At 44.1% G+C, this 24,494-nt stretch overlaps 1 protein-coding gene across 5 annotated transcripts in view; it reads right to left on the bottom strand.

Moving 5' to 3' along the window:
* Positions 1 to 5,487: 5,487 nt before the first annotated feature.
* Creb5 (cAMP responsive element binding protein 5) overlaps positions 5,488 to 24,494 on the bottom strand; it is a 402,021-nt gene continuing 383,014 nt past the window's right edge. For all 5 annotated transcript variants that reach the window (XM_006982222.4, XM_076566830.1, XM_076566832.1 and 2 more), the window contains 3 exons: positions 20,722 to 20,949; positions 12,984 to 13,092; positions 5,488 to 12,076 (listed from right to left, as the gene is read on the bottom strand). In XM_006982222.4, the coding sequence (XP_006982284.1) occupies positions 11,913 to 12,076; positions 12,984 to 13,092; positions 20,722 to 20,949 (501 nt within the window). In that variant the 3' untranslated portion in view covers positions 5,488 to 11,912. The remainder of the gene's footprint in view (positions 12,077 to 12,983; positions 13,093 to 20,721; positions 20,950 to 24,494) is intronic.

Genomic DNA, 24,494 nt, shown 5'->3' with positions numbered 1-24,494 from the left:
AAGGCAGTTAGATGAGCACACCATCTCCACTTAAAACAACAACAACAGCAGCACCGTCCTCGCCAGGGCCTGTGACTGTGCCAGCCACAGGAGTCTGACTGAGGGTGCAGTACCAAATGTTAGTCCCCCATCCTTCCCTGGAATCAACAGGTCACAAAATTCAACCAGAAACTGGAAGTTTACCCACACAACATTCTCACCACTATTGCGTGGGGGGAGGGGGGGAGGGACACCTTGCCTGGCTGCTCAACATTGCTGCGTTCAGGGTTCACAGCTGAGTAAGTCTGTTGGTGACAATAGTACCCTGAGTAGCACCTTCCACTGCTATGGGGGGGGGGGTCCACAGGGAGGAAACTTGCATCACAGTTCTAGCTTGATCTCCTGATGCCCTATAACCACAGCATGTGGTATCTTCAGCAACATGATCTTACCAGCTGGTTCTGGTGGGTGGCCAACAGCAGTGGCCATTGCCTGTAGGGTTTTAGGGATAGCAGAGGCCTCCATGACCACAGATGGTAGCCAACTCCTGGCATTGGGCATTTTATTTAATAGCCTATGGCATCAGGGGTATAGTCATCCATTTAAATGACTTATTAACTTGTAGCTGCATGTTTGTATGTACTGTGGAGGCTTGCACTTGCCCTGGACACAGCACACCCACACCCATGAAGGTCAGAGGAAAACTGGATGTCAGTTCTTCCTTTCTGGTTTGTTTGAGACAGGTCTTCTTGTCGCTGCATATGCCCGGCTAGCTGGCCCAAGAGTTTCTGGGACATCTCATGACTTGGCTCCCCACCTCACTGTTGGAGTACTGGGGTACTCCAAGTGAGTTCCAAATGCATGTGCTACCAAAATGACTTCCGTTGCTTCTGGGAAGGTGTACTCATGCTTACATGGCAAGTGTAAACACCCACTGAACCATCTCTGCATCCCGGACATTCTATGTGTCTTACTTTTAATTAGCTTATCAAATGTCAGATTTCCTTATGATTTTTTTTACATATCACTAGTTTTGGTCGAACCCCCAACACCTGCTCCTCCTCTTCACCAAGGTGCTAAGACAGTTCCATTCCTGAGCAAGCAGAATGATAATTTTGCAAGCACGTTTTTTAAGAATGACTTAAATTGGATTTGGTGTCTGAGAAATTAGTGTGGAATGTATGCAGCTATTCCATCCAGGAAGCCACCTCTAGCCCACTTTCTCTTCCGCTGTGGTAAGCCCTAGTACATGGAGTGAGGAGTCTTGCCGTCTCACACGGATGGGCTGCATTACAGTTGTGTCTCTCTTCCCTCATCACTGAGGCGCTCACCCAAAGGAATGTGGCTTTTCAGGGTAGCATTATGGCTAGGACCTCCCTTAGGCCTCTCTGCTTCCAAGTGACAGAAGCCCATTTGAACCACGATAGTCAAATGCAGCCATTTATCTGAAGGACACTGACTAGGCTCCCTCTGCAACATGGCGCTGTGAGGACAGCTGCAGTTGCCCTGGCCCTTATGAACTCTTTGAATGGGAGCCTCTTTGCAGGGCTCTCTTTCCATCCCCTGCTTCTAAACTTCCTGGGTGTGCTTTTATGTCTTGCCCTGGTGGCCACTGAGCTCCTTTGTTTGGCAGAGACATGGTTTCTGATCCCTAGTTCTATATCTTTTATCAGAAAGGAGGGGTGGACAAGGTGAAAACCAAGAGGAAGGGGGTGGTAAGGGAAGGGTGTAGCAGGGAGGAAAAGAAGAAAAAGAGAAGGGGAGAAGTCACTCTGAGTTCTTCATTTCTAATGTTGGGGCCCACGGCTCTTCTCTAAGCTGGGGTGGCATGTTAACCTAGGGACTTTGAGTTTGAGGTGCCGGGTGGGTAGAGGTAGAAGGTCAATTGTCCACAGAGGGACAGGGCCTTATCTGTAGGTGCTCTTCAGAGCTTTTTCACCTTTGTGGGAGCTTGGCTGCTTCCCCTTGAATGTGCTTTCCTGACGAGGGAGGGGTATGAAAGACAGAGGTGAGCACCTGTCCAGGGCTGCAGGACACATTAGGGCAGTGAGTGACGTTAACACACAGGGCCACCAATTCTTACTCTTTTTTGTTTGTTTGTTTGTATTGTTTTTTCAAGACAAGGTTTCTCTGTGTAGTTTTGGTGCCTGTCCTGGATCTCGCTCTGTAGATCAGGCTGGCCTCGAACTCACAGAGATCAGCCTGACTCTACTCGGCTCCAATTCTTACTCGTATTCTCGCTTACCAATTCTTACTGCTCTGCTCTTCTCTCAGCTCTCAGCTTCACCTTTCTCTTGCTTTCTTGGAGGATTGTTGGGGAAAAAAAATGTCCTGCTTCCTTGACATGAGACTTCTTAAAGTTGTGTCTGTCGTGCTTGGATGGAGTCTGGGGTCAAGATTGTGTCCTGAAACCCAGCACTGAGAAGTGAACACAAAGTCCCACCCCTAATGGAGTTGCAATTGATACCTGCTGGGAAAGGGGAAATCAGTTTTCTTCAAAGGAGTGTCACTGGGTATATGAGCCACACTCAGTGACAGTTCCCATGCTCAGGAGTAGTTGGCCCACACAAATGGACTCTATGGTTTTGTTTTGCTTGTCTTTATTTATTTATTTTCTTAGTTTGTTTTGTGTGTGGGTTTTTTCTTTTCTTTTCTTTCTTTCTTTTTTTTTCTTTTTTCTTTCTTTTTTTTTTTTTTTTTTTTTTTTTTTTTTTTGTTGTTGTTGTTGTTGTTGTTACTGTTTTCCAGGAGGGAGAGGTGGAGTTGGGGAGGATCTAGGAGGAGCAGGAGGGGAAAAATATTATCAAATATCTTGTATAAAAATAATTAATTTTTTAAGAGAATGTGTCCTAGTCTCACCTTCAAGGATATTATTCTAGTATCCTAAGAAACACCTATGAAGTTGTAAGAAAAGCATGACAATGACCTTTCTTGGAAAGCATAAGTATAAAATCACTTCAAAGCAAGAGAGTGGAAAATCATTACAACACTCAAGAAAACAGAAATATACTCTTAGTCATGGCTGATTCTTATGGTTCGAATATCAAGGCCTATAAGCTGAGCCATGACATGCAGAAAAAAAATAGCTGTACAAAATTATTTTAAACTTTTTAAGAGATTTATTTAATGAGTATTTTTCTGGGTGTATGTACACAAACCTTGTGGTGATATATTGTGTACCCTAATAAAGCTTGCCTGAGGATCAGAGGACAGAGCTAACCACTAGATCAGATATAGAGGCCAGGCAGTGGTGACACACACCTTTAACCCCATCACTTAGGAGGCAGAGATCCACCTGGATCTCAGTGAGATCAAGGCCATATTGGAAACAGAGCCAGGCAGTGGTGGCACACACCGTTAATCCCAGTACTGGGAAACACACACGCCTTTTATCCCAATAATGGGAAGCACACACACCTTTTATCCCAGGAACTGACGGCCGGGCAGAGACAGGTATACAAAGCACAAGGAACCGAACTAAAGCAGTTCAGCTGAGATCCTTTTGGGTGAAGACTCAGAGGATTTCAGTCAGAGGATTTGTGGAGTTGGTGAGGTAGTAGGTGGTGGCTTTCTTTGCTTCTCTGTCTGATCTTTCAGCTTTCACCCCAATATCTGGTACCAGGTGTTTTATTAAAAGACTATCTAAGATTTGGACAACTTATTATCCTATTACCCTTTGAGGCCAGAAGAGGGCATTGGATTGCCTGGAACTGGAGTCACAGACAGATGTGAGCCACTATGAGAGTGCAAAGATCTGAACCCAGGTCCTCAGCAAGAGTAGCAAGTATTCTTAACCACTGAGCCAACTCTCCAGGCTTGCCTTTAATCTTCAATAAATGCTCTGTTTCAGCCCCAAGCTTTTAATAAAGAAAAAATCCACCATTCACTCATGCATGTATTCATTTGATGAACATTTCTTAACATCTGCCTTATACATGATGTTGTTCTAGTCTTCTCCCTGAACTTTCACCTCAAGGCATGCTTTATAGCAGTGAGACATGATTTCTACAAGGCACTTCTAGAAATATCAGTGATTTTTCACAAAGTCACCATTTTTCTCTGCACTCCCTTTTGGAAAATCCTTCTCCATCTCCAGAAGTCAGAGATTTAAGCCCCCATCACCCAGCTTCCCAAGTTAGAGCTGATAGGGAGAAACCCTGGTCCAGTGTGTGCATCCAGGGAACAGGGATAGAAAGATGGAGGCATCATGAGCTCCTTTGGGCAGTTTGCATTGAGAGACTATGAACATGCTGCTGAGTGAGGCTATCAGAAATGGTGGAGTCATAGATGTGACTGAGCAAACAAAACAGCGCAGAATGAGAACAGTCTCCACAGACACACCTAGAACCAGTTAGTGTTGCCTTCTCAGAGACCTCCTAATCGGAATTGATAGAGTCCAGTTAGATGCTGTGCAATAACTTTCACATCCTTTATCTCTTGAGCCTTCCTGATGGGGCCGGCCTCCCTCCCTCCCTCCCTCTCTCTCTCTCTCCTTTTTTTTTTTTTTGGTTTTTGAAGACAGGGTTTCTCTGTATAGTTTGGTCCCTGTCCTGGATCTCGCTCTGTAGACCAGGCTGGCCTCAAACTCACAGAGATCCGCCTGGCTCTACCCCTAGTGCTAAGATTATAGGCGTGTGCCACTGTCACCCAGCTATGGGGCTCCTCCTCTTTAAGCACACAATCTGTCTAGGAGGAAAATGAAGATCAAAGCTACCAAACCAGGTATACATAACAAATGCCCTGTTTAAGATAATGCAGATGCAGTCATAACGGATTACCCAAATGTAATATGAACTATTAATTTTCTCGCTAGATGAGAACTGAGTGAAAATTATAAGGGAACTAGGCTCTTCCTGCTGACTCATGAAGAGGACAAGTGAGCAGCTCTGGTCCTGAGAACGTGCAAGGAGAAGTGACCTGTGGGAGACCTCCCAGAGGGTCTGTACTGCAATAATGTTGGAGTCAAGGAATTTATGGAAGAATTCTGACAGCCCCTATGGTTCAGTCTCCCACAGGTCTAAGGTAATGTAGTATGAGAAGACTGGGTAAGAGGAATGAGAATTATCTAAAAAGAATAAAGGAGGAAAAGCCCTGAGGAAGGAACCATCTAGAATACTTCAAGGAGCCTTGCCACATGCAGGGAGGGGGTCAAGTGAAGAACTCCCATGGGGCCAACAGTGGCTTCTTGATTTTCCAACATAACTGGGGCATGAACTGGGGATGTCTGGCATTAAGATCTGCAAAGCTCTGCCTCCCTTAGTGAAGACCAGGAGTGACCACCTGTGAGAATCTGTTAGCAGTGGTCTCCGCTGAGAAGCTGGATGGAAAAGGGGAAGAGCGCAGAGACACGCTGGGAAGGAGGAATCCTGGCCCTGACCTGTCCCCACACAACAGTGACCTTGGGGGGGAGGGGAGCTTTGGTTCACCAGGCAGTACCCAGACTGTAAGAAGAATGGGTGCCAGTATCTCCGAGCCCAAATTCCGTCATAAAAAAGTGACCCACATTACTTGCTTTTGAGTGCTTTATTATATTGGAATTGCAGTGATATTAACATTTGTACAAATGCACAAAATCTCGTCTCTTCTTGCTAGAAAGAGAAGTAAAAATCTGACCTAGTCGAACAGTCTTAATGAACTCATTGTCCATTGGTAACAATAAATGTGTTCACAATGCAACAAAAAGCTAAACAGAAAATTAAACACATTAAAATGCTGCAGCAAATATTTACACGTATGTACCCCCCAGTTTTTTTCTCCCTCCAATTGGAAGGTGGTTGCTTTACAGACAGACACACAAACACAAAGGCTTTGCTGTTTACAATGACAACCCCAACTTCAGAACTTAAAGTGACGGCACTTTTTTTTTGGCGGGGGGGAGGGGGACGCTTTATCAATCAACACTTACTTTACACAGTGCTAAACTTTTTTTCTGTTATATTTTTGGACAATGTTTCTATTCCAATTGTCCTAGAACTTTGTGTTTGAATAGAGCCATTATTTGGGGGTCTTTTCAGAAGATCCCAAGTATTATGTACTCTCTATGGAGAGCATTTCAAGCTTATTTTTTTTCCTCAGAGACAATCTTCAAAGGCAGTGTTTCTCTCTGTGAGGCAGATGAGATTAGCAGAGATCTTGGAAAGGAAGGGGTGGGCAGGTCTTCCTGCCCGCAGCTGCTAGGGAAGGGTCCTTTCTCTTAACTCCCTGCATGGGGCACCACTACTGTCTCTTGCAATTTCAGCAGTATGGCATTTTAAAGGAGCAAACGCAAATCTAATGCATTGATTTTGTGGAAGATTTGAATGATGTAGTTAAAGCTAATTTATTCAGGTCCCACATCGTCTGACGTGAGGTGAAATGATTTTGTGTTTTAAAAAATCCCTATAAAGTTCGAGGATATAAACCCCAATGTAGGGAAACCTTAAATGGCTTAGGAAGAAGTTCCTAGGTCCTGACTTCTAATGAGCTAGATGCTTTAACTTGATTTAAATATAGCAGTTGATTATTGATTCCTTCCTGGTGATAAGGTTGGAAAGGCATCAAAGGGCCACTTACTGGTATTAATGTTTGAACAAATGCTGGCAATTTGGCTTTACTCTATCTTCAGTTTGCAGTTAAATAGGTTTTTCTTTTTCAAAAAATAGATGATTTATAAGGAAAAAAATATATAAGCATTCTTTAAGCAATTTGGCTATGAGCATTACATCACTGAAAAGTTCCACAAGGAATAGCAAGAGACTTTGAACACAGGGACATATTTCTATTGTCACACCACGATGAACTAGGCTGATCTGAGAAGTTCTCTGTGTTTTGGTATCAGATTTTTACTCATAAGTTTATTGCTCCTCTGTCTTCTGACCCTTCCTTGGGCTGTAATTATAAAACAGAGGTGCTGCCCTTAGTCACACTGCAAGGCAGCATTGTGTTTTTGAGACCTAGGAGTGAGAGGGCAGGGCCACTGTTGCTTCAGCAGCCTTCCACAGACTATGGCTGGGACAACAGTAAAGTGCGCACCATGGCACACGAGACAAGAAGTCTCCTGGCTGACTCAGGACACTTTGGTTTGGAGGATGAGCTAGAAAATCGCAAGCATAGCTTACTAGTTGCTGCCTCACATCTGTTGCACAATATAGCAATTTTCAAAACCATGCAAGGAAGGAAGAGATGGAGGGGACACGTCGCACTGTGTACTGGCTCTTCTTGGCATTCTTGGAGCAGGTTTCACGAGGCTGTGAGAAGCGCTGCCTAGCCACGCTAGGAATGAATGCACATACGAACGAACCCGGTGCGAATTTTCTATAAAGGGTTTGAAATGGTGCAGCACGGCCGCCTACACAGACCAGTTGTGAAGGGTGGAGCCAAGGCAAGTTGGAGGTCAAGAGAGAGGTCAGACCGAGAAGCAGAGAGAGGGGGAGGGGTCAGGACCTAAAGTGCAACTTTAACATATAAATTATTTTCAAAGCAGAAGAGGGGTTCTAAATCACTGCTGTGGCGCAGGCACAGGCACAGGCACGGCTTTACCCGGGGAAGCGGGCTTCCCTTCCCCTTCAGATCCGACGACGACACGACGGGACCGGACAGGACGGAGCTTGAGAGTCTTAAAGCTGCTACCCATTATTTTCGAGGGGCCAGGCAGCTCCAGAGAGCTGAGTAGTGCAAGGTGTTCTGGGAGATGGTTGTGCAGTGAAGAGAAGTGAGGAGGAAAGCATTTTATGCAAAAACAAAGACAGAAAAGAAAAAAATTAAAAAGCTGTTCTGCTTCTTGTCACTGATGCCCTTTCGGATGAATTTCTTCCTAAATGAAAGCACTTAATTTAAAAATGAAAAGAAGAAATGTTTTTTTTAAACAAAAACAAAACAAAACAGAAAACCCTTTCTCAGAATGTAGATTACCCAGTAACTCACAGAACAGCAAACAAGCCTCCAAAGGTCTATGCACAGAGAACAAAGCATGGGCTTCCAGCAAGTGATGGGAATAGCCATCCCAGACCCTGACCAATGGCACCCTAACTGGGGCAGTTTATTGTGGACTAACATTCTCAAGACACGTAGACCCTACAGAAGAATACTGTTCAAATGGAATGTTTAAAATAACATTTATTAATAAATATCTTATAAATTCTAAATTAATAGATTCCTGTTCAAATTTTGCTTTGGTCCTTGAATCCCACTGTATACACATACATACATACATATTTTCTCAGATGGTTTAATTACTCGAAGAGAAGGACATTCTACCCTAACTGGAAGGCTAGTTTTATAGCAGTGACTGGTGTTTCAAAAATAATCCCAGCTAAGGGCTGTTTTTGTTTTTCTGAAGCTGGTTTATGATTTTAATGGCAAACTCTAAGCCACTACAATTTACTTTACTAACAGGCAACAGTCACCTGAACACTCCCCGCTGACACCTCTCTCCGAACACACACTGCATTTTATTTATCGACTAGATAAGCTCCAAGGAGCACAGGCTGAGTTAGTCACCCAAATTCTCACGATACACACAGGGACGGCGTACCTTCTACTGGTCTCCCAGAGGTTGTGTTACCATGGTGACCTGCACACGTTAACAAAAGGGTAGGAAAGGGATGAGTACGGTCACCTGGGGACCACATGTAACTGGACATTTAGCTTGGAGATTAGTACATTCACCCATGGCTGGGCCTTTCAACCTACCTATCCCAACATCATAGATTGAGGAAGGCGTCAAAGAGAAACAATGCCTTTATCGAGGTGAGAATCCACCTGGCCAAGGCCAAAGTGCTCTGGGGTGGACTAAGTTACCAGCTCTCAGCACATGAGGGAGGGAGGGACTGGAGAAGTGCCCAGGAGGCTGGCAGGGACTTCAGAAGCAGATCCTATGATAACGGAGCCCCACGGGAGTAAGGAGAAGCAGGGCTTCTGGGGCTTCTCTTCCTTGGATGGGGGACTCTGAAGGCCATTGCTTCTGATTCACAAAAAAAGTCTGCATGGTTGACATAGTAACTGGCTGGGAGAAGATAATGGTGTTAAAAGGATGCTCGCTTGGAGTGGCTGGTGTATGGTAGGCACGGCCAGGGTCCTTTCAGGAAGGCTCTGCCATCCAGTAAAGACTGGACCTTTATGTGGCATCTTTACCAGGGGTGGACCAGGTTTTTAGATTTCACCAAGAAAAGCTTTTCTCTCTGGGATTGTAGGAAGTACTGACAACAAGCTGGCACCCGCACAGAAGAAGCAGCTCCCTATTACAAACAAACACACCTAAAGGCCCTGCGCGGAACACGAAGGCAGTTGATTCTAATTATATGTTGAGAAAGGTTGGCTGTGTGTGGTGGCTTGCCTACTTAGCATAAAAAACAGACATAATTGAGCTATAAATAATGCACATCAGTCAAGCTGTCGAGTCGCGGAATTAAGAAAACGCAGGCAAGTTCTTAGCTGCAAAGCCCGCCCGTTTAACAGCTAAGGATTTCAGTGAAGAGGCGGGAGAAGTAAACTAAAAAAAAAAAGAAAATCATAATTTCAGTGACAGGTTACTCCCTGGACGTTGTGGTATTACTGGTGGATCTAAAAAAGAAATCCATTTCTTCAAGGGCTAAACATGTAGGCAAGAGAGAAAGGGTCTTGTTTAACTCAAAGCAAATGTAAGATATAGCTACCAGCTCAACCACTCCAACCTGCACCCCTTGTCTTTCGAGGGGAGCAGAATATCTACCTGGCCTAAGGAAGGAATTGTGCAGAAAATTACTTTTGATTTCAAACCAGAGTCATGAATATGAACTTCTTTCAAATCTAAGTCTTAAACATTTCTTAGGGAGCCAGTTAGGTTAAACCATTCTGTTACTGCTGGAATTCAGAAAAAAATAATAACAATATGAATTCAGTATTTAAAATACTTGAAAATGATACACTTACATTTCCTAAAATACAATAGAAAATTCTGTTCACCCCATCTTTTTTCTTCCCGTTCCATTTTTCTTTTTCTTCTTTTTATGTATTTATTATTTTTTTTGCATTTGTTTTTTTTTTTATTCTTAGGCCATATATCCAAGTCTTAAACTTTACTGAACAGTCAAACCTGTCTCTCAAAAGCACGACATACATGGAAAAAATTGTTGATAAATATTGATTTTTAAAGTAAGTTATTAGATAAAACTGAAACTAGTTATAAAAATCATGCTTCAGAGCCCTCATATTTTCTTTTTTTTCCTCTAAAATAGATTTTTTAAACTATAGTGAGCGAAAAAGTACATCCTTCCTTTACTGAACTCTTATAAAAGTGACAGCTTTTGTAAAATACTGTTCTTTTAAAACCTATACTGTTCACAAACACACACATACACACACACACACACACAGGCACACACACATCCATGTGCACGCACGCGCGCACACACACACACACAGGTTAGGAGGTGAAGTATTTGGGCGGAGATGAAACACCAGCATATGCCTTGACTGCTAGTGAGAAACATTAGCCCCTATTATTCGTGAAACATGATATTAAAACACCAGCAGAGTAGAATGGCTTGTTTCAAGGAGGCACAACTGTGGTTCAGGTTTGATCTGCTTTTCATAATGGGCAAGTCCATGGAAGTTGCTGAAAATATAAATCAGAACCGTTCATAAGAGTGCATCAGCCTGGCCACCTCCACGGAACTCAACTGGCAGCCAAAGAGTCTGTCTGTCCTGACAGACTGCAAGCACCCTGCAGAAACACTGGCCTTGCTTCTCCCTCCCTCTGGCTCCAGGAGTGAGCCTGCTTTTGCCCACCAGAATAGCAGAGCTGGTTCCATAGGCTTAGGGAAAAAAATAATAATAAATCTTAGGCTATTAGCAGCTGATGATTGAACAATGTAATCTGTGTAGTGAACAGAGCCCTTCTGAACTATTATATAGTGCATGGATTTTTCAACATTATAGACAGGCCATAGAAACGAGTTGTAATTCGAGGGTGTGATGTCAGAGCCCACATCCTAATTTGGACTTTCACAGTTGGGGCTTACAAAGTTCCTGTCCCTAATGTCTCCACAGCTGGCATTCAATAGTGCTTCACCTATAACCAAACCACCTTTTATTTGCTCTGGTTATTAAAAACGTTAAATCAGGCACATTAAACATCTCCTGGTCACTTTTTTTTTTTTTTTTTTGTGAAAGGCAGGAGTTGAATGAACTCCAGCTGTGGGTTAAACTCAAGTGAAGCAATGGCTAGGTCCACAGTTTCAGTATTTGCTTTTCTTCTTCTTTAAACATTATTTTCTTCTTCACATGCAAAGCTGAAGGTGGAAAGGCAAAACCGAAGAGAGTCCAAACAAAGAGTTAATAAGGAATCCAGGGAAATAGTCTTGGAGAAGGATACTGGACATCTGAGCAAGTGGGCAAGAGCAGGAGAGGGCCTGAGATGCTTGGTGGCTTTCTTGGGACATCGATGGACCATAATTTCTTTTTTCTAACAAGAAAAAAAATTCAGGAAGGCCCATGTGTTTAGCTGAGATTCTGGTGACGTCACAGCACAAACTCAACATGAGTTATGACGTCATCAGATTTCCTACCCAGTTACTGTGGATCCATCTCACTTGATATCTACGTATACCTCATTTTGGCTAAAAGCTGTAGTTTAACAAGATTCGTTGTTCCAGGCAAAGGGTTGGACTGGTAAGAATGAAATTATGGCTATATACAGGAAAGATTCCGTTTATAAACAAGAAACTGGTACCAAAAAATTGGAGAAAAGCACCAACGCGCTTCCCAAGCTGATAGATATTCATTGCATAACTCCCTTTTTCTTATATAACTAAGTATAAAAGACAACATTTCCATAATAACTATAAAAATGAAAGCCAGTCTTTGAAGGGCTGAGGCGTCTTCCAGGTCTGAGTTACTTCTAAAAATGCCCTTTGGAGGAAAGGATGTATGGCATGTTCCAGCTCTTCTCAGAGGCCAGGTTTGACCACTGCCCTTTAAAGAATAGGATTGAGGTCTGTTCTGTGAGTTGTGAGCTGACTGAGGGTGGAGCTCCCCACGACCTCGCTGACCGAGGAGGACGTCGTGATGGTGTTATGCTGGATGACGGGCTGCTGTGAGCATGCTGGGGCGGGGCTTGCAGGGGGGCTGCTCTCTGGACCTAGAAGAGAACACAGACACACCCACAAATATAGCTCCATCTTGTGGGAATTCCTCAGGCACAAATAAAAACGCTATTAGACATTTCCTTCATGTGGAAGAGTTTCACACATTTTCTTCTGGAAGGCACAACCCAAACTTCATTTTAAACTGAAGTCACTAAGCTAAGCCTTCCAGGTTTTACAGCTACGTGTAAAACCGTACTTTCTCCATCAGTAAAAATGACTCCTTGAGTTTGAGTCTGGGTACGTGAACTTCCCCATGTTGTATTTTCAGATACCATTCATATATTAAATGTGGAAAAATACTCACATGTGGTGGGAGAATCTGTGTTGCTCAATCTAAAAAATTATTTGAAAACAAATTGACCTTCAGCTGTGAATCATTCTTCCTCCCACCATCCCTTCTACAACTAGCATTTAGTCTACTGATATTCAAGGTGCAGAAAGTGGAGACAGGGAAAGGGGGGCCCCACTTTGCCTGCTGGTAAACTCCAACAGCCCAGGAACTTGCCAGAATGGTGGGCAACATGCAGGATCTCTTGAGACACTAGAAGTGATTCACCCCAAGGCTGCCTCCCAGCCTGCAGATTTCCCAGCAGGAGGATCAGGCTGCTGGTAATTGGACCCCCACAGACTAGTTTCTTCCTGGCTACAAAGCTGGAATTTGGTAATGCAGAAATGCCAGGGAAAGTATGGCCAGAAGTGATCAGGAAGTGGTGGGCATGGTGTTGGAGAGGTCAGGAAAGACCACCCCCCCCTCCCTGGCAGGAGAGCCTGTAAGCACTCAGTAATTCCAGTATATCTTCCTGGGTGTGCAACCTAGACTGTATTTTTCCCTTTTAGTAAAATTCAGTGCAAAATTAGTGACAAAACATGTGGTTTCTAAAGAATAAAGCAGTGACTTACTTAAATATCCTTGTGATTCCTTCTGCATGGCTGTTATTGGGCAGTCTTTATGTGTGAGCAACAGCTGTTTCAGCTGGGCCACCTCATTTTTCAACATGGACACTTCATTCTGGAAAGACATATTAAAACTGTGTTGAGATGGCCAAAAAAAAAGTGCAAACGCAAAGTCCCTCCCGTTTTCAGCAACAAAAATCATCAAACCCTACTGTTGGTGTCTAAGCCACATGAAGAACATTATTTGGAGAGATGGATCTGAATTTTGTAGCTTTCTTCCAACTTGACTCTCTAATCTGTTGTGGGTCTTTTGAAGAGACCAGAGTTTAACTCAAGAACTGAACCCTATTTTAAAAAAATAGACCACACCCTCCCAGTGATGGGCTCTGGAACAAGGTCATACAGGTGAGAACCCCTGCTCTTCACTGATCACACAACCCGAGGGAGGTAATACAATTTGACTAACTTCCGCCATCCTCAGTCACAGTATTTAGAAGATAGAACCAGAAACGGTACAATGTACAATGAGCTTGGTGACACTCATGACATGAATTTGACCCTCCAGTTATAAATAAACTAGAGAAGAATATTTCTAGAAGTCTAGAAGTTACTTGAAAACTTGGAACTATTCTCTTAAGAGTATCTCCTATTTCCAAATACATTTGGGCCATTGGAAGCAACTGCACCACACCGAATAGATTGCTAATAAAGTAACAAATGTCTGCATTGTAAGCTTTCCCCATTATCCTTCAAACTACACACACACACACACACACACACACACACACACACACACACACACACACACACACAAATGGTCATAACAAGAAATTCACCTAAATGTAAATAAGCCACTTAATGGTACAGGAAAATTGCTCTTAAATCTGAGAGCATTCATGAAGGCAGATGGTACCTCCCACTTCCCAGTGAGTATGATTGATAGGGGCCAGCCATAGCCCAAAGTGACTTTTGGCAATTCTGGGGCAAGTGGAACAACTTTATTTTACAGGGAAATTCCCATCAGCCCTCAACCAACTCTTCTTTGAACTATAACTGAATTATGAAGTTTAAATAACCTTCTTTGTTTTCCCAGCACCACCAAGTTCTCCTTGTTTTTAAAATAGTATGTAGGAAAGAAAGTCACCTTTAGACCATTTAATATATATATTTATTTAAAATCTGTTCTGAAACTGAGAACTGTGATGTGTGTGTATTTGTGCACGCACACATCACCATCAAATGGCATATGATTTGCATATTTTAGCAATGATGTTTTTCTGGACACACCATTCCTGACACCTGTGCCCCCAGCAAAACTCTCAGCCGCAGATGATGTAGATAACGACACTTAGGAAATGGCACAGGGGAGCCACCCCTTTTCTGTGACCCAGAAAACAACTAGTGAAGTATGCAAGCCAAACGTGGGGGTGGCTCAGGAGTGAGGACTGCAGTTCAGTCCCGAGGAGCCCCGTGGTGGAGGGTGAGAACCAACTCCTACAAGTGACCCTGATCTCAACATGTGTGACATGGCACATGCATACCCCACAATAAATAACCAAAGTCAGTTAAAAATTAGCCAACAAAACCAAACTGGGTTATATTTTGCTTTCTTAACACCTCTTGAATTAAAAACCAGTCTTGTTTGAAGGCTGGTGGCCATCTTGCAGAAGGTAAATGCAGGTTCCATTTTATCCCCTACTGTGTCCTGGGCAACATTTGAGCTCCAGTCAGGGTGTGTCCATTGCTTCTTTTCAAAACACCAATAATGCCATTCACTAGCTTTCCACATCACTGAGTGGGAGCACATCCCAAACTCTTTCACAATCCACTTTCCGTTTCCACAAAGCAATTTTACTATAAAACAATGCATACAGTCAGTCAGGCCTCTCACTAAAACTGTATCAAACTATATGACAGCCGCATTTTGTCCATGACTAGCAAAAGGCTTCGTTAATAAACCAATATGCTGTAAGCAGAGAAACCAAGGTCTTGAGTGGTGTAAAGTTCTGTCAGGATGCAGGAGAGAGGACTGGAGAGATGGTCAGGCCTCTGGCAAAAGACCTGGTCTGGGTTCCCAGCACCCACATGGTAGCTCACAACCATCCATAACTCCAGTTCTGGGGGATTCAACAATGCCCTCTTTAGTTTCCATGGGCACTAGGCATGTACATAGTGTCCATACATACATGTAGGAAAAAATCACTCATATACATAAAAAAATAAAGTATGTCTAAAAGAGCCATAGGAGCTCAGAGAGCGTTGTAAAAACCGACCACCATTTAAGGATAGACTTGAATACGCACATATTTCTGATGTTAGTAATTGTGTGAGCTGGCCCTGTCCCAGCTGGGAACTGAATACTAGTTAAGAAATCAACAGGGAAAAGTAAGCAGCCCCTGGCTTAATGCACATCACTCTGATGCTGTGAGGAATAAGCAAAAGCTGGAGGGCCTTGGAATTCATGCATAGCAACCCAAAGGAAAAGCAGCTTACTCCTGGGGTTGAGCATAATGATCAGGTGTGGGGGCTGAAGGTGTGGCTCAGGGGTGCAGCGCTTGCCTGGCACAGGCAGGGCAGGCTCTGGGCTGTTTACCTAGCCCTGCAAAGCCAACAGAACGACATCACTTCTAAGGACAGCAGTAGGAGTGGACTGTCCAAACCTCTCCACCAAGGTCCAAACCAAAATGGCTGGAACAGTTTAGCTCTTAGGAAGACAGCTTCTTCTTCTTTTTTTTTTTTTTTTTTTTTTGGTTTTTCGAGACAGGGTTTCTCTGTGTAGCTTTGCGCCTGTCCTGGGACTCACTTGGTAGCCCAGGCTGGCCTCGAACTCACAGAGATCCACCTGCCTCTGCCTCCCGAGTGCTGTGATTAAAGGCGTGCGCCACCACCGCCCGGCGATAGAAGACAGCTTCTTATTCCAGAACGATTTTGTGTTGCCTTCCTGTTGAGAAAGCCAATCACCTAACTATCAAATGGAACTGATCTCGAGCTTCATTTGCCAGTGGACCACTTGGGGCATTCTCAGGGATGTTATACTCCAGGCTGTCTGGATGACCAGATGTTAACAGTGCGTTGTCACAGTTTCATTATGGGGAGAGAGAGACAGAGGGGGGGAAGAGGGGGGAGAGGGAGAGAGGGAGAGAGACACACAGAGAGACAGAGACACAGAGACACACAGAGAGAGACAGAGAGACACAGAGAGAGAGAGAGGAAAGAGAGAGAGAGAGAGGAAAGAGAGAGAGAGAGAGAGAACGAGAGAGAGGGAGAGAGAGAGAGAGAAACCATCTATGTGCACATTGTACTCATACTGAGAGCATCCAGAACCTTCATCAGGTGTCACAAAGGTTCTTTAACTTGACAAAGGACAAGAACTGCTGTCCTCGGGGAAGGAGACTGGATAGGATGCTCTGCATCCAAAGAAGATGGAAGCAGGGAACGCACAAACACTAGACTGTGCTTTGTGCGTCTAGTCAAAACCTTTTTCAAGGTAGAGGACTAGAATCACCTTGAATTCATTTTCTGAGAGAAAAACCAGATAGCAAATGTTTCAAAAATGCATGAAAGAAGTCAAAGTTGGCCTAGAAGTTCAGCAAGGAAATAAAAGCCAGAACTGTGTGGAGTATCAGCTGGCTTTATGAATTGAGGTGAATTCAAATTCACCTTTGAAGCTCACCTTTGTTGGTTGTAATACCAGTTCTAGGTGCCCCTATAAAATGAGTTTTTAAAAACAAAGTATAAATAATGAACACATTCTGCAAGTGAAGTCAACCCTTCCCGTTCTTAGTTGTGAAATGAATTGGAGGTCTCTATTCTTAAAGCAGTTAGCTATTTAGATAATGATGGTAAGAGTGGGCTGCTGTCACAGTGATGGGGTTTTAATCCGTAAATCTGCCTGGGGGTGAAGTAGCAATCATGTCGAGGTGTTCCACACTTCAATAACATCCTTTAAATGGCACGTTCAGAATTCCCTGACAGGCACATTTACAGTTTGGGGCTTCGGTAATGTCATTTTGTTATATGATAAATCCACAATGCGTTTTGGTATAAGCTGGAGTTTGTGCCAGAAACATAATTATCACAAACGGCCCAGAACCCCACTCCCTCTTTTCAGATTAGCTGAGGGCAGGTTTGGTCCCCTCAGAAACAAAGGACTTTCAATTTGTCAAGCAACAGTTTCCATCTGGCCTGTTCCCTTGCCAAGTCCCAGACCTGGGTTCGTGTGTCTAAAATTTCAGCATCAACTTAGACCATGTGTCTTTGCACTAAAAAGGAAAAGCAATTACTTTAGTGGGTGACCAGATGATTTCCATATCCCCACCGAACGCAAGTGACCTAGAAATGCCACATCAGCAGTGATCTGACAGCAGCCCAAAGTGGCACAGAGTTCAAGGACTTCTTAGAAGGAAAAGATGTCTGTCGAAGCAGCAGCTTTGGGCAACAGGCGAGTTGCCCAAGTCCTCACTCGGATACTTTTTGGTCCTGTGACATGTGGGGTGACTCCTGATCTCCCCCAAACCTCAGTTTCTCCATATAGTAAAAATGTTAGATTAGGCACTTTATAAGTTTCTCTAACTCCTACACCACTTGGGCAAGGATTTGCTGTGTAACTAAGCCAGGAAGGCTGGGGTCTGCTTTTTGTTTTCCGAGGTCTAGGTTTTTTTTTTTTTTTTTTTAATCTAACGGGGAGCTGTATGGCCGCCTAACCAGAAGGTTCTACTCCGGAAAACAACTCAAAAGTGGCAGCTGGCCATTCGAACCTTGGATGTTCCATTTGGCGGGAGCTTGTTTGCTTAGCACCTTCTATTTCTGTTTACTTAAAATTTGGCTCATGGAACCAGTCTCAAGAGAGACACCTTTTTCTTCTGAGAGTGAGAGGAAAAGGGTCACTCAAAGGTAGACACGGCTGTGACATTCTCTCCTGCATCACAGAGCACAGCACACAGTGTAACAGAGAACATGGGGATGTGGTGGCTTCTGTCCTTCTGGTCAGAGAAGCATCAATAAGTGGCTTTTTTGCTTTCCCTGAACAGTTTCTGTAACCAAAAGTCACCAGTGTCTGCTGCATAGACGCCCTAGGGCTGAGGCTTTTTTTATTTTTATTTTTTAAATACTAGTTCTTAGGACTTAGTACCTCTTTTTCTTGGCTGCTTTAGCTATTTGGGCTCTAAAATATTAAGCATACACACACACACAGTGAATTAGTGTCTAGTAAAGGGTAAATGTACTTTGTGTGTTTTTTGAAAGCAGTCATAAATAAGTGTATGTCAAGGCACAAACACATCTGACCTCAGACTCAAGGGCATCATCTTTCTGTGCAGCTCTCCGCTCTGACTCTTCTCAGGAAAGATCCTGGAGTAAATCAGCAAGGACTCGCTTTAATTCACACTGATTTAAGGTTTTCTATCTGACACATGTCTTCGGGCTAGTCATGGCTCTGTGTTTAAAGAACCTGCACTCAACCGAAGCAGACTTTTGTAACCCCACACTCTCTGCTCCAAGCAGGGGCTCAATGGCAATGTCTGGAGATGCTGTGGTTGTCACAACTGAGGGAGGGCTTTTCTCCTGATTCTAGTACATAGACCCCCAAAGATGCTGTGAAACAGCTTCAACTTCACAGGATGTGACAAAAATTCCCAGAGTCAATAGCACTCAAACTGGAAACCCCATGGGTCTCCACCATCTTCCTGTAGACCTCAGAACGGCTAGGAGTTTCCGCTTCACTCAGTGCTCAGCCATTGTGCGCAATATGTGCAGGGTCTGCACAGCCCAGTGTTCGCTCATTTAAAATATTTCCGCAAAGTAACTCATTATAAAATGATTTTCCAAGTGTCTGTGAAACTGTAGATTTAATGTTCCAATCATAATTTAACTTAAAAAAATTCGTATTTATATGTATGTGTATGTCTGTGTGAATGTATGACATGAGTGTACAGGTGCCCAAGGAAGCCAGAAGAGGGTGTTAGATGCCCTGAAACTGGAGGCACAGACAGCCGCTCTATATGGGTGCTGGGAACCAACCTTGAATCCTCCGGAAGAAGAGCCAGAGCTCTTAACTGCTAAGCCATTTCTCCATCCCCCAATAACATTTTTAACACATGTCAAAGTGAAAGTGTAACCACAAATTCTGAAATGCTTATCCACACTCCTGTTAAAAGTTTCTCACGGACTACTCTGCCCCACCCGAGTGGAGCTGCGGCTTTGAAGGTGTCTAGCTCCAGACACTGCTTTGTGGTTTGACACTCTGCAATCAAACCCTTGCCAGGTTGGTGCGGCAGCCAGTCTACGGACACTCTGGAGATAGGGGACAGCCAATAGGGAGGAGGTGCATTGAGACATGGTCCCAAAATGTGTGCATGAACTGGCGTTCGATCTTACTTTTATGTAAGCTTTGCGTTTTCTAACTTTATCGTGTCTATCACAAAAAGGGTGATACATTTAGGTGGATGGGGCAGGGGGAGATGGGTGCCTCTAAGTTACTGAAGATACACCAATCCTCCTCTGTATACTTTTGACTTGTACACGGGATGCCACGAACCCTTTTCGTTTAAAGCAACTCACAATGAAAAGACACCAGGGTTTGACATCCCAGGTGTTCCTCTGAAAGGATGCACAGATGGCCTGGGATGTAGCTCAGGTGGCAGAGTGCTTGCCTAGCATTAGTGAAGCCTTGATCCCCAGCACCACAAAATTTGAGCATGATGTCACATGCCTTCAATGCCTGAACTCTCCAGCTAGAGGCAAGGGGATCAGAGGTTCAAAGTCATCCTTGGACACATAGCAAGGTCAAGGCCAGTGTGGGCTACACAAAGATCTGTCTATGAATAAATAAATAAATGAATAAACAAATAAATAAATAAGCAAACAAATAAGTAAAAATCTCCCTATAGGTGTTCCCAGACAGGCTAGAGAGACTGTCAATCACCAAGGTGTTACAGTCTTTCTATTGGGTCACCTTACATGCTTCCTTATGCCCATAGGTCCCTCTCAGCTCTGGGAGCGGCTGCTTGTACCTAAAATGTTTCCCAAGGTTCCTGAAGCTGGTTGTCATGTGTAAATTTAATTGTCATTTTCTCTGGAGAACCTTCCTGATGTTAGAACAAACACCTTGAACGGCATCATCAACGTGCTAGGGAGTTCTCCTGAGAAGCCACGTACATTACTTTCCTCTTCACCTAGGACAACCCCGGAAACAGCATCTCCAGCTAAGTTCCCAGCTAAGCTACCCCTGGAAAGCAAACAATCACACAAGATCCCAACCTTGCTGAGTTTCGAATGAAGCTGGAAACGGGCTTTGAATTTCAGAGCACACAAAGCTAACAACAACAAAACATTTAAAATATTCTACTGTTACAAAACAAAAATACAGACAATTGGGTGTCTGCCAAGGCACCCTCAGTCTGGAACTGCACAGCTTGCAGATGAAAAGCCTTGTGTGCCAGGGACCATGCCGACTGCATCATGGACGAGAGTTCACATCTTCCCCCCAACTCTGTAAAGTTGTTCCCCATTTACACACGAGGAAACCCGGAGCCAGACAGCTGAACCCTGTGTTTGGTCCTATGCGTCCCTCATCTCTTGTGGGAGGACTGAGGGCAGGAACTACTTAATGATGCTGGATGCGAGGGCCCGGGGTTCCTCTGAGGCAAGGTGTGTGGTAGGATGCGTGGGTCAACAAGAGTCCGGCTGCGGGGCAGGAAATGCCAACCGTGACAAGGCTTGGGGACGGGATGGGGAGGGACCGCACCTGGAGCTGCATGTTTGTCTGGGTGAGCTCTTCTGCTTTCTTTTCCAGTGACATCACCCAGACCTTCCTCTTCTGTCTGCAACGGGTGGCAGCGGCCCGGTTCCTTTCCAGAAATTTCCTCCGCCTCTCATCTGGGTCCTCATCCACCACCCTTCGCCGGCGTCCCCCTGTGGGCTGGGGCGGTTGTATTGTCTGGGTTGGTTGCATCTGTTGTGTGGCTGGTGAAACCTGAGGGGAAGGAGAGGGAGGAAGTGATGGGGACAGGGAAGGACATGTTGGGTAAGAAAGACTCCCAAGCCAGTGTTAAAAGAGCAAAGCTCAGGAAGCCAGTTGGTTTTTTAGTAAGCATTTGAAACTTGTTCTCAGTGAATGAAATAAACAGTGAAACCACACCCATAAGAGCAGAGTCGCTGAACAGGAGTCTGTGCCTTTGGGCCAGATACTGTGTGACTGATAGAAGGATGCAAACAGGTGAATTTTTTCCAGACGGGCATTTGAAGGGGAGGGGGGCAGAGCATTTGTTTCTCCTTCAGGTATTAAAAAAAGTTTAATTTAAGATGCTCTAAAGAACAGTAAATTGGTAGTGGACAGCTACTGTGTTGAAACAGGTCATGTCAAGGTTATTGCCATAAGAGTGTTTTGTTATTTTTTATTTTGTTCTGCAGAAAATCTTACGGCAGGTTGTGGGCTCCTTTGCTTCCAAATGTGTTTAAATCACATCAGGGGACACAACCATGGGACGCTGTCACTGTCACCTCTGGACTCCTACAGAAGAGGCTTGTAAATGCAGAAGGCAGTTGGAGTCCTGTGTCCTGTTCCATTTTTAGTACCTAGGACTAACTGGACCCAGAGACTCCAGGTGGGTGTGGTCTTCAAGGTCCTCAGGGCTCTAATTAAGGAAGAGAGAGTCTCAGGAGAGGTTTCTAGTGACTCGGACAGGTCTTGGAAAGCTAACAATTGTTATCCGGCACTTTATTCTGTCCCACACTGTAGGATGGGACAGCACAGACAGGTGGCCTCACACATACCTACATTAGAAGGAAACACCAGGAGTGGTCGATACTTTATTAAAAACGTTTTACTAAGTTTAGAGACTCCTTGTAAGGTCTACATGGGACTCCACAACATGGAAAGGTTGGAGACCTCCACACAGACAGCTTTATTTCCCTCTAAGAGGCAGACACACAGTACCTTGTGAAATTTCTACAACTCCTCTTTATAGGTCTGGATACCTAATGCTTTCACTAATGCCCTTTGCTCCTTCCTCCCTCTCCTGTTTCTCAGTCACCCAGGTTTACGGTTGTAATACCTATAAAATTGTTTTACAAGAGACATTTAACCTACAGAAATAACAGGCAAAAAGTTTTCAAAAAACTAAGCTCAAAACCCTTTCCTAACACATTCCAACTCTATGATTGAAATCCATCAGAACGACTGTAATGCCACTAATAATGGCTGCGGGGTGACATCACTTGACTGATGGTGATAGATTTTGGCCCCAAACTCTGTCAAACCTTCTATGACTAAACTATAAAAGAATCAGGCTCAGGAGGTCGGTCGGACTGCATCTCGGTAATTTTATCTAAAGTGAAGATATTTTCTGAAACTCTTTATTGACAATTCCTCTCCGCCCAATCGCAGAGGGATAACAAAATCAGTACATTTTCTAAGGTCTTACTCACAGGGGTGGCTGGCGATGACATAATCTTTGCCATTGGCTGAGATGCAGCAGAGTGTGTCATTTCAGATGCTGACCCCTGAACTGGCTCCTGCAGAACCAGGCAGAGGGAGGAAGCACACTGGCTTTCTGCTGCTGGGCTGTTTTCACATCTACTTGTCTCTTATGAAATCTCTTCACTACCAGTTCTATACAAGATGGAATTAAGCAAAACTGGATTTTATTCTTTACAGCAAGGGCCTCTCCCTTCGATCAACCTTACACTCAAACACCTTTCCTGTGCCTTCAACCTGTGTGCTAACTGAGGGGGAGTTTGGGTCCAGGGCAGGCCCAGGGTTATATTGGTTAAGGAATATTCCTGGTGACCGTGAAGTGTCACCAGGATTCTGAACTCACACCTAAATCATGCAGGGAACTCACAGGCAGCTGGGAGAATTTGAAGATACAACTTCAAACCTAAATATCTGTATTCCTGTTAATTATTGTCACTCGACATTTTGTGTTCAAGATGGAAGTTTCTTACAAATTTTGATTAAAAAAAATAATGAAGAGCAATGTGATGAAGACAGAATTTGTCCTGAATTAACTTAGACTCTCAGATTTGGAAGGACCATCAGAAATGTCTGTACCTACTGTTCAGACTAACATATAATTGAAGAACTTGACAAGATCTTGTCAGTAATCAGCCATGTATATATAGCGTAAGAATGGTAGTTTAGGATACTGTCTAAATGATCCCCAGATATGGAGTCTTTCTTTTTAGAATAGGATTTAGAAAAGAAACTCTGGGTGCAGCTAATTACAATAGCAATTAGCTAATTGCATATACAATTGAGCACTTACTGACTTGAAACAGGGCAATTGGCTAATTGGCACTTAGCTAATGAATGGCTTTCATATTTTAAAAAACTGTTAAACTTGTCTCTGAAATAACTTGCTCCAAACCTTGATGTCCTTGTACTTCAGCAACTAACACAGAGTGAGTGGACTGCCTTTGTCTGAGATGGTTTTCTTTTTTCCTTTTTGAGGCAGAACCCAGTACAACAGTTAACTAAAATGTGAATAAGAATACGATCTGGGGAACACGTCTTTACAGAACTACTTGCTAAACATTTCGAATCATTTAAGTTTAGAATTGATCCTGGCTACCATGTCTTGAAAACTTTTTCAGAGCCTCTGTGGTTTCATGCTCTTGAAAACCCATTAATTTAATCTAGCACTATCACCGTTGGCAATTGGGAAAGCTGAGCTTTATGGGGAATGAATCTATACCTCTGTTCACAGTCACCAAAGTCAGCCAGGCCAAGAGCTGGTTTTGTGCTGTACAGCTCAACTCCACTAAGGATCTTTGCAAAGGTAAGTTTATCTAACAGGTTAGGAAGCTGCCTGTGGCTGATCACCCCCTCCTCCCCTTACCTTTCCGGGCTTGGGTATGTTGGGGTAGGGAGCCTGGTCTGAGAGCTTGCCTCCAGAGGCAGACAGCAGAGGAGAGAGTGAATAAGCATTCCTTGGCAGACCCTAGCTTCCAATGCCATTCTGACCCAGATGGTTAGGACTGGGCAGTGTGGGATGGGTGGAGGAGACAGGGGAAGGTCATCTTGCTCGAAGCCCCAAAGCGACTAGGGCTCACCGCACCCTTGGATATGTCCTTCAGCTACTTAGGAAAGCCCGCTCCTGTACAGGGACTTGCTTGTCTTCTTAGCCTGGGTGACATAACGTCTGCCTGGTCCCCCAACTCTCTTTAAGTGCAGTCTGCATGCTTGTTCTCTTGCGGGTCAGCCCTGGGGACTCCACCCCTGGGATCTGACCTTTTTCTGGGTCTGATCATCTGCAGAGCTTGGCTGCCTCTCTGCTTCCTCCAAGATGTTTCACACTCAGGGATGAGTCACTTCTCACCATCTCTAAAGCACCTTGTATCCTAGCATCCCTGGGTGAGCTTCTTCATGGTCAGAGAGTGAACTCTTCAGTTTTTTAACTGTTAATTCAAAGGTCTCTTTACTTATATCTTTCATCATGAGCTCAAGTCAGTCTCTCTCTCTCTCTCTCTCTCTCTCTCTCTCTCTCTCTCTCTCTCTCTCTCTCTCTCTCTCTCTCT

Source organism: Peromyscus maniculatus, chromosome 3 (assembly GCF_049852395.1).
Source record: "Peromyscus maniculatus bairdii isolate BWxNUB_F1_BW_parent chromosome 3, HU_Pman_BW_mat_3.1, whole genome shotgun sequence".
NCBI lineage: Eukaryota > Metazoa > Chordata > Mammalia > Rodentia > Cricetidae > Peromyscus > Peromyscus maniculatus.
Note: the sequence above shows the minus strand (reverse complement) of the source record. Positions and strands in the feature narration are given on the sequence as shown.